This window comes from Asterias rubens, chromosome 1 (genome assembly GCF_902459465.1).
Source record: "Asterias rubens chromosome 1, eAstRub1.3, whole genome shotgun sequence".
Classification (NCBI taxonomy): domain Eukaryota; kingdom Metazoa; phylum Echinodermata; class Asteroidea; order Forcipulatida; family Asteriidae; genus Asterias; species Asterias rubens.
In genome coordinates, this window is record NC_047062.1 from 9,527,427 (window position 1) to 9,538,676 (window position 11,250).

At 39.7% G+C, this 11,250-nt stretch overlaps 1 protein-coding gene across 1 annotated transcript in view; it reads right to left on the reverse strand.

The window, feature by feature from the left end:
• LOC117299240 (sushi, von Willebrand factor type A, EGF and pentraxin domain-containing protein 1-like) overlaps nt 1–8,934 on the reverse strand; it is a 47,101-nt gene extending 38,167 nt beyond the window's left edge. The window contains exons 1-5 of the mRNA XM_033782722.1: nt 8,823–8,934; nt 4,702–4,855; nt 3,297–3,436; nt 1,349–1,528; nt 546–734 (exon numbers count right to left, since the gene is read on the reverse strand). Of these exons, the coding sequence (XP_033638613.1) occupies nt 546–734; nt 1,349–1,528; nt 3,297–3,436; nt 4,702–4,855; nt 8,823–8,877 (718 nt within the window). The 5' untranslated portion in view covers nt 8,878–8,934. The remainder of the gene's footprint in view (nt 1–545; nt 735–1,348; nt 1,529–3,296; nt 3,437–4,701; nt 4,856–8,822) is intronic.
• Between the last annotated feature and the right edge of the window lie 2,316 nt (nt 8,935–11,250).

Genomic DNA, 11,250 nt, shown 5'->3' on the forward strand with positions numbered 1-11,250 from the left:
CATTACATGCTATGTCTTTGGTTGCCTATAACAGCATTTAGGTTTGAGTCTGATTCAAATTATGTGGGTTTTTTTTTTCAGGACATTCATATGTGCCTCTCTCAAGCAGATTTGTGTGGCCCGCATAATTACAATGCATTGGTTTGCATGGTTGGCTTGTGCGTAAAGCGCTCGCCTCTCACCAAGGTGACCCCGGTTCGATTCCCGGCCAGGGCCATATGTGAGTTGAGTGGTGCGATGGTTCTCTGCTGTGCCATAAGGGTTTTCGAAACCATCCCGTTTTCCTCCCTCGGGAAAAATCAAACACTTTCGATCTTTGGCTGTGGTCCGTAGTCATAATGGGTTGTTGGGCTGGCAGCCACAGGCGCCCTTGCATGCCTGTTTCTCGAAAACATTGTAGCCGCGTCCTTCGCAATTCAGCTCTTAGCTAGGAGTAAGAATGATTAGCCCCCCCCCACCCCAAATTATCAATTATTAAAATTCTTATAACACTTCTAAATTGTACAGATTGTTATTCCCCAAAATTATTTGACAGATTTTCTCACCAACACACACTGGATTCGCTGTACCCGTCCAAACCTTATTCGCTCTACATGTTCTTATGCCAGTTGAACTGGACGGTAGGCTGTAACCAGGTTGACAGGCAAAGAAACAAATGCTGTTATAATTGTGGCCATCTGTGCAGGTAGTGGATGTATCTGGCAGGTTGGGGTAAGGGTCAGGGCACTGGATTGCTGTTAAGAACAAAATGAAAAGAGACATTACATAACATGCTCGTCTATGTCATGAGGAATCAGATAGACCGGATGCAAGTCTTGCGCAGAATCAAACATTTTTGTGACCACTATGGTCCGACAGACACTGTTTTCATGCATGAGACTTGCGTAGTCCATACCTACCTCATACAGCATTTTTTTTTTTGTACAAATGTCTTTCCAACTCTTTCTTCTCAAATAATTAACCTATAGTTTTATACAAAATATAATTCATATCAACATGTTGTTTCCTTTTACCTCAAGTGTCTAATTTTTCTTAAACCTCCACACACTCTTTTGACATCAACATTTTTATTAAAAATCTTCTTCACACAAAGTCATTATGTTTCTCTGTCATGAACAACTTTATGTAAGTGAGTAATTGACTCACAGAGCTGAAGAGACTCAGCAGAGCTAAAGAGACATCTCAAGAGAGAGCTGTACCAATGTAGATGCATGCCATGAGCTTTAGGCCCCATTCGAATTAGCTACAGTTACGGCTTTTGCTACGAGGGTTATAATGATGCATTGTGCCATGGTGACCCAGCTGTAGCCATAGCCTGAGCCACCGATTCGGCCATTGCCTTACTTACGTGTACATGACGGTTTGGTCCCTGACCACATACTATTACTTTGACATGTACGGCTGCTCTGTCCTCCTGTAATGGAATATCCATTGGTGCACCTAATTGTACACGTCGATCCATATAGGTCTTGATGGGAACAGGAGACATAACCCATGGACACTGCTGGATGGAGCCCACATGTTATTTCTTGAAACAAACAAAACATTAAATAATTAAGAGTAAAAGTTAGAAGACAGAGTAAAAGTTAGAAGACAATAAGAGCATACTGATCGAAACATTGAGCTGTAAACCACCGGTCCTTCTCAGACCAAACTATTATAAAAATACGCAAAAGATCACCTGAATACAAAAAGGTTTTTTTAAAAGAGGCAGAAATTGGTGGTGAGGTCATAAAAAGGCCATTTTAAGTGCAGAAAAGAATTGCTGCAGAAAACAGAACATTTTGAATTGATAGTTGGATAGTTCCATTGTTTCACATATAATACAGTAAACTTGCTTAAATTTATAATGATAACTTACACAATACACAGTAATACACTACAGACAGCTGACAGAAATTGCAGAAATATTTGGTAACTAAATAACGTAGCGTCATTATCGACCCTCATATGTTTTCAAACCCAAACTAGGATTCCCGTTTACCGCGAGACTGTGCAAGCTCCGCCGGTGACAAAAGCTCTGTTGTTTACTTACAATCTGTATTTTAGTCAGGCATAATCATGCTGAGAAAAAAGTTTCCTGTCGTAGGTTATGCTCAAACATTTATAAAATGATTGACTTTTGGTATAAATCACTAGTGCATTATTATGGCTAAAATTAAATTAGTCAAAGAAACATCATCCAACCTCGAAAGTTCAAAACAAAATTATTATCTGATAGATTGAGTTTCATTCTGCTTTAGTCACTAGATAGATCACATGATGTGGTTGCTATTTTGGATTCTATGGCATGCCAAAATGGGGAAAATATTAAAATATTTTAAGTGAAAATGGGAAAAAAAATTGTTTTGATTATTGCATACTGTAACAAATTCTGATAAACGTAATAAATATATTATGTCTACATTAAAGAGAAAATATCATAGATTGGTTTCTTATCTCCTGAAACCAAACATTACTGTCTGAAATGGGGAAAAACAGATTGTTATGCTAAATGTGTTTGTGCTTCAAGGGGGTGGGGTGTTTTACTGTCATGCCTTGTGATATCCGGAGTCTTAACCTAAAGTAGCCATGCCTTAGGACAAAAATAGAATTAAATTTGTTTAGTATAGTAATTAAACAATATTTTTGATTTATTTTGCATGGCATACTCGCTTCTGAATATTCAATAAAATACCAACCAATGAAAGGTGTGTAAAAAACATATGACTTGCTCCAATGTCCAGTATGCATTAGCACTGTTAATGGCGGACTATCTCTCGCAACGTAAAACCAAAAATTTCAACACATTATGAAGTGCAAGTGTCATTTTTAAAAGGTTGGATGGAAAAGTTTCCGTATGGCGCCACCACTTTTGCATTCGATATAAAATAATATAGGAACTTATTTACCTGATTGATATATCCCTTTTTGTAAAAATGAGTGAAAAAGTGGTGGCGCCATACGGAAAGTTATCCGGTTGGATAGACGATTTAAAAAAAAAAACATTTAATTTTTGATTGTGAACAATTTTCCTGTTATCCTACTGAAAACACATGACACCAGTGACCAGGATACTTAATTAAGTATTTATTATTATTTAGTTAGGGCATGTTGTAAATGTAATGTAAAGGCAAAGCTTCTTTGTTTGTCATTTATTTTTATTTGAGTCTGGGCCGGTAAAATCCCCACACTGTTACCGCAAAAGTAAATTGTTTATTCCGCGGTGTGTGAATGGGACCTGTGGATAAATGAAACTCGGCTATACGACGTGTACGTCGTCGTCGTCCCCACACCATGCATTTCGTACTGCTTACCTGTCACTGTGATCTTGAACGAACACAAATTTCCGTTTTTGTTCCCGTATCCATCGGTAGCACTATATTTTATGAAGTACGGAGAGTTATAGGCACTAAACCTATTGCCAGAATTCGGATTGTTGTCCTCCCTTCCAATACTGAAGAATGAGAAGAAAGAAAGACAGTAAAGTAAAAACCACAGCAGCAGAGCAGACGACTATAAGTTATAAGACTTCAACTCTCCTCATCAGTGTCCAAGGTTCATTAATGGTCAAAATGGACCGTTCCGGCTTTCCACTAAGCTCCGCCCACCGCGCACGTGAGCAAGACACGTGTACGAGCACTCCCAATTATTTACATTCTGCACGATTCTGCCGCGCGTGCCAAATATACGCGCACGCATGACCGAGTTTGTCCGACCCATAGAGCTATTAAATCTATATATATATTGACTAGAGCGCTAACACCCCGTTATACACGCACTAAGGTTTTGAAGCCGTGATGGCGCATCCATGTTTATGTACAAACCAATACAAAAGCTTGAAATTTTGTACGGCAATTGTACGGCTATTTGCATGATAGTGCGTTTGTTCTTTTCTATGTGTCATCGAACCAAAAAGTGCAGAAAATGTGAACGCACAATCTGCTGATGAGCGTACAAAACTGCGAGCGTCATGTGCGTCATGTTAAAAATGCGCGTATATGGGCAGACGCGTACGAAAGCGCACATGCCGAATTAAAAAAAATTGCGGCAATGTGTGTTATCTAAAAAAATTAAAATCGTTCCGTAGTCACGCAACACATCAAACATGTCTGTGCTCAGGGTGGCTTCAAAACGCGAAGCAAGTTAGCGCTGTAGTCAATATATAGCTCTATGGTCCGACCACAATACGCCTTTTTCGAGGCTCGCCGTCTACTGGGCCTAATTTCATAGAGCTGCTAAGCACAAAAATTTGCTTAGCATGAAATTTCTGCCTCGATAAAAAAAGGATTACCAACAAAATTGCCACATGATTTTCAGGATGAGCAAACATCAGCTGAATACCAGTATCAAGCAATATGCAACAAATGGAAATTTGTTGGTAATCCTGTTTTTCTCAAGGAAGAAATTTCATGCTAAGCAAATTTTTGCGCTTAGCAGCTCTATGAAATTGGGCCCTGATCTCCCCTACAAAGTACACCACACCTGCGAGGGGCGACGTTATAGGCACCTTTTCAGCATTATTTGCATAAACACTTCGAACAATATTATACTTGAATCTTTGTGAATAAATCATCAATATTTGGAAAAAGGCCTCGTGACATCGAAAGTTGCGCGACCGCGGCCGCGTCACATTCATTAGGCATATGCCTGTATACGGTTGCAAGTGTGGAAGTGTCCGTCGGGTTCGGGTAATCATGGGAGCACCAGTACATCTCTTACCTGACGGGATCACTTGGGTCTGTAGCATGTGGTTCTTTCCATTTAACCACAGTGCTGTGCAACCGAGGGTCCGTGTAGACATTAAATCCAGAGGGACAGGGACCTTCCAACACTGGAGGGGTCTTGTCAGCTGGAGGACTACCAGGCCCGCGAGCTAAAATAAAATGAATAATAATTCTTGCGTCATTAGATTTCAGCGTGCGCATGCACAATAATAAAATCAATTCAAGAGCAGCATTCAAATAGATTCATGATTGTAACATCAAACCTCGCGGGTTAGTGGGTCTCAGGTGGGTCAGACTGATCGACTTGGGTCCAACAATTAGATTTTGACTATCCTGCGCGTCACTTTGACCCATTGAGTTCAGGCCGACCCCCATGTCCCAGGTTCAACTCAGACCTGGTAGTGAAACTCAGTGATAGGACCCCCCCCCCCCCCACCCCCCCCCCGACATTGGCCCTTGGATCCATTAGCCTATGGGCGAGTTAGAGCTGCTTAGACAGAAAATCTGCTGAACAACTTGTTTTCTGCTGAGCGCAGTTAAGTTACCTTCTAATTCTGGTCACCGGGTCATTTTGTGCTGAGCTACTTGTGCTTTTTGGGCAGGAGATTCTGCCCCCCCCCAGATTCTGTCGCCCCACCCCCTTTGGCGAACTGTGTACAGACCATAGAGCGGCCAGCTCTAGAAAAAAAACTAGACTCATGGTACAAACTTGCGCCCCCTTTTTGAATCATCTCCTAGCAATGTTTGTGATGAATAAAGGCCCAGTATTCAAGACGTGTTTATTTTATGTCACTCATGTTTGTATAATTTATTATAGCTTTGACAGCAACACAATCACCACTATTATTTAAAGTTAAATAAAGACATTTAGTCGTGCGATCGATTGAATGGGGTTTTCCAAGTTTTAGATTTCGTGGCATTGGTTGTTTGCTTGCACAACGAGGAAGTGAAGCGCATAATTCTCTGCGGGGGGGGGAATGGATTTTTACAATTGTTATTAATGATGTTGAGCAAAAGAGAAAATTCTCATTTTTTGTAGGCCACACACGGTATTTTAGTTCAAGTTAAAGTGCAAGAGACTTACATGAGGGAAATAACAGATTGGAGCGCGTATAGGTGTTTGCTTTTAGAAATGGCTGGTTTATATGGGATCAAGTATTGAACAGAGAAGGCAAACTTCTTGCGTTGTAATAATAGCATTAAGAAAAGATGATGCCTTATTATATACCTAATAGTATGTAAAGAAAGGCAAAACATACTAAACGTAGAATGTCTTCAAAAAAGTACAGTAGGCCTACTTCACAGTAAAAAGTTTGACATTTTTAGTAGTGTGGTTTATAGTTATAACCAAAACTGACCGTACTCTGGTGGCTCTAAAAATTGAATAGTTGTTTTGCGGCGATCGTCGAGTTCTTCAACCTTATCACTTGAGTTGGTCATTGGCAGAGAAGAAAATAATGCAACAAGTCACTACTATTAACTTATGCATAAACACCTTACCAAGTTACATTGATTGAATACTTTTCCCTAGTCCACAATAGGCACATCATCAGAAAGTAACTTTAGATTTATACTGAATTAAGAACACCCAACCTCCTTCCTTTTATGACAACCATCCCGGGAAATTTAAGAAGTCTTGCGTCCGTAGTTCGGTTTTAATAACAATTTGTTCATACAAACAAATGTATTTATGTTCACTTTGGGAGGCGCGGGTATAGAGGTACGTTGCACGATATAAATTACCTCGATGTATGGCGTATGTAGTTGTATAGGCCTTTTGTACTGCCACTGACATTACCTCGCTCCGAAACCAAAACCAACTCACTCAAAACTTACATTAATAGATTATTTACCATCGACAAATAAGCCAATATTAGTAATTTAACTATATTTTACCATAGGCCTACAAACAATGAACAACATTTGGTTTTGAGTGATAGATTGCTGGAGTTTAATCGACCCGTTTTTCTCATTCACATTTTATCAGGCCTAAAGTTAACTAGGACCCTCTTCTAGATTGGTTTATTTTCTAGATGTAATATTATACTAATTTCTTGTATTGTTCATGTTGTTTCACCCACGTCGGCCTCGGCTTCAAGGTGAGCAATAACAAAGGGGTAGGGTGTTGCAACAGAGTGTCTTCCATTCTTCATTTCCATTTTGTTCAGACACAGTGACGTAACCGTCTGTGCAGGGACGTAGGCTCTTTTCGAAACCACGGCTTCGGTTTTGGATTCGGCTCATGCAGGCTAGCTTGGTCCCGCGGTCGTTTTGCCAAATTGCGCATGCCTTGCGTACGTGCCAATGGCTTCAGACGAGAGAACGTAGCCCGAGCCGAATCCAAAGCCGAAGCCGTATAATCGAAAAGGGTCGCCGTTTGTCCTACTACCGGTCACGCTTTGAAAGCTTTGAAACAAAATTGGAGAAAAACAATGTATAATACCCTGTTCCCCCAACAAAAAATAATGGAAATCCCCCATGGTTTCTGGAATGGCGCAATGCCTCAACATACTTTTGTGTCTATTGCTGGTTGACTAAGTTTTTTTTTACTGCGGTGTTGAAAGAAGCACAAATAATAATAATATTTTTTGGGGTGGGGCGGGGTCCCCTTCTTCTAACAGAGTGACGATATAATTAAGGGAATCAATGTATGGTGAAGAGGTTTTCAACTAGTGGTTTAATCCCAACGAGGCCTGGTTCTTGATAATTTTACCGAGACGAAGTCGAGGTAAATATTATAAACAACCAGGCCTCGGCGGGTTTAAACCACTAGTTGAAAACCGATTCAACACACTTTGATTCCCATTCATAAATACCTTTTCGGTCAAAAACAGCATCACTTTTTGGTCAAAAAGTAATATAAATGCAAAAATTATCATATTATTGTTAAATGATTTCTTTCAACACAACACCCCCAGCTATGAAATGGTAAAGCCCTCCGCCGCCCTTGGGTAAACAACCCCCTGTAAGGAAATACTGTGCGCGTCGCGCGTATCGCGTGATGTGGCACAACACTGTCCCAGCCGTTGCTCTCGACCAATAGGAATGAAGAAACTGTCTTATAATTACAGGTGCAAGGTCGCGTGCCACGCCCATGAATTAACACCTTTTACCGGTCATAAACAACGGTTTATACACACACGTGACGCGCTCCCCACCAATAGGAATAGCGAAACTGTCTGAGGTATTTATGAATAATTATTAATAGGTCTGATTTGGGTTAAAATCGATAACATTAACGAACACATAGGGGTCCAATTCTGTAGTGGATGTCTATACAATGGCATGTTATTTTGTGCGGATGATCTCATACCTACTTAATATATATTTTGATATTTTTCTTCACATTGAACAAGTTTTCCAAGATTGATATTCAAGCACATTACCAGTATGCATTTAAAAAAAAAAAAATTATTATTACAATATGGTTTATACAAAATAATAAATTTGGTTGCCACGGGCAAAATTACATTGAATAGCTTTACAAAAATGTACAGTTTGAGTTAAAATGAACATAACAGACATAGGCCTATAGTAAAATTGGGTTTAACATTTAAAAAGGAAGCATTTAAACTCACACAAGCAAACAAATTAAACTGCCTTTGGTGCGGTTTAAAGGCATGTCCATAATATCCCGACGTAATAAATAAATAGATGCAAATTGGGGGATAAAACCTGTCATATTTTTAAGAGAACCAACTTTTAAAAGACTGCGCAATTTGTTATTAATTTGTTACCTTTTTGCCCCAGCCACATCCAACAGCGCACAGCGCCAATTACAGGATGGATAACAGCATTTAAATACATAAAATGGCACAATAAAGTTATTTAAACAGACAAAACAGACAGAGATTAAAAATGACGAGAAGTTCTTGCATCAAAATAGTTAAAACATAACTTACAGTCTGGACCCGACCTCATAAATAAATTCACAAGATGTCGTCGTTTTTATGTTTGACGACAGAAAGAGTGCGATGGAAAAGCCAATACTGGGATTTCTTGAATGGTTATTTTTGTTGTAATTAGAAGACAAACAAATTCATTTGCTGACCTCGACTATAATGTGAAGACCTTATAATAAAGCATTGTCGGCCCACTCTTAAAGTTAATACTCACGGCAAAAAAGAAGACACGCTACGATGACGACTGGAACTGCAACAACTCCTCCCATCTTGTGTTGAAAGTTTACAGGAGCGGTTCAATCTCGAGTGAGTATTGCTCACTATCGTCTGGCTGGTCACAAAGTAGACTTGTGGACAAGTCGTTAAATCGGCCCCACGTGCTGAGATAGTGCTCCCCCGACAACACTGCTCTCGCGCGAACTCACTGCTCTCGCGCGAACTGATGGCTCCCCGATTTTGAAAATCGGGGAGCCATCAGTTCGCGCGAGAGCAGTGAGTTCGCGCGAGAGCAGTGTTGTCGGGGGAGCACTATCTCAGCACGTGGGGCCGATTTAACGACTTGTCCACAAGTCTAGTCACAAAGTGGTCCAGGATAGACCCGTCTAGGGTTTTTATAGTGCCTCTACTCCTCTGTTCTGCACGTGTTTGGTGTGTGTGTGGGGGGGGGGGGCAGGTTGGCAAAGTGGCACACGAGTACAACAGAGCTTTTTAAAGGCAAAATCGGGACGGTTGCTAACCAAAAATGGGACATGTGAAAATGTTTTGTAAATGCAAAACAAGTTATGCGAGCATAGAGGAAGGATGCGAGGTATGGTGACCATAAAGCGATGATTGCGTTATAAAAATTGACTGATTGGTTCATTAAGGTTGACACAAGTTCAGATTTATAGAAAGGTTTGCGGTAACACCATGTAATAACTATCTCTAATGAGTTGGGGTGGTTCTGAAAAGAACCGTTGGTTTCAACTCGACGTTTCTATCAGTATGCTCTGATCGTCTTCTGGAGAAAGCTCAGATTTATTGTCTTCGTACTTTTTATGAACCGTCTTCCCTCCAAAAACGTTGAGGTTATGGACGTATAATTCTGTATTAATTATGAAACGAAAAGTGAAATTATCTGTCATTACATGAAAAGCCAGTTATTTAACAATATTCCCTTCAATTATATCAGAATCGATATTGAGAACAATATGAGTATTATATTAATTTACTATTACTTCGTTCGAATGATGATATATCATGACGTATACATCTCATTCAGCAAGTTCCACAATTAGCCTATAATTTTTGTCTATTGCAAGAACTGGACTTTTCACACTTCGTGCAAATGGTGAGAAAGCCTGCACGACGTTAAAAAAACCTTATAATTACGATTCAGCAAAACGTCATAATTTGCCTAAAACGTGTGCCTATTACAGTACTAGTCACAAGGCATTATGACTTTAATTTTCTCACTCTCTCCGTGCCTTTTCAAATGTGTTGAATTTGAATATAAACAAAACAATACGGTTCATTGTTGAATGCCTGACTGGTATACCTGTATCGCATCACTGCCGGAATTGAAACATTACCCAACAGGGCGGTCGCCTTTCAAGTTAAACAAACCCTCAAAAGTGGGAGAAAATGGGGGCGTCCATTTAGTCGTCCCAGTTTTACAAAATCTAGCACGCACTTGGGGTAAGTTCCGGTTCTTTATAGTTCAGCATTTACCTTATGACATTTAACAAAAACTATAAAGGAGTTTGTTTATATGGGGTATATTATTTTGTATAGTCGTCTGCATTCATGAATACCACGGTCAATTGTTTGGTGATCTTTTGCTGTCAGTGCTGAAGTTCAGTTGCTGTTGTCCGAGTTCGAGACCAGTCTCGAGTCGTCCTCCAGAACTGTTTGCTATACCTCTTTCTTTGCGGTTCCACTGAGAGCTAAGAGCATCATTACTGACGACTGTTTTGTTTAAGATAAATAAACCAGCAAAATAAACCAATTGCCGTACTATAACGTGAGAATTGTGTTTTTCAATTGAGTTTAACGTTTGCTACGGAAGCATTATAGGTAGTGAACACATTGGTAATTACTCAAAATAATTGTTATGGATAAAAACTTACAAGAAATCGAGAGCTGTTGATAATAAAACATTGTGAGAAACGGCTCCCTCTGAAGTAATGCAGTTTTCGAGGAAGAAGTAGTTTTCCACTAAAAATATATTTGATTTTGACACCTCGGAATTAGATTTTGAGGTCCCGAAATCAAGCATCTGAAAGCACACAACTTCGTGTGACAAGTGTGTTAGACGATTTTGGGGGGTATTAAAAATTCTGTAATAAGGTTGTTGTTGCACAAAATGACACCCTATTTGGCTATATCAACACACAACACACAAACAGTGTAAAAAGTATTAATTTTGGCCTTTGGAACGTAGGTGTGGGACAATAATTATTTTTGGTTGGTAAGCAGTTTGCAACACACTTGTTTTTATTTTTTCAAAACGTTGTTGGCGAGTGCACAAAATGACAACCGTATACTGGGATAGCAGATTACACACCCCAGCATCAACATCGAGCAATCATAACAACGTAATCAAAACTAACTTCGTTGTCTTTAGATGAGAAATTAATAGTGCTGAGGGACAGACTTATCGA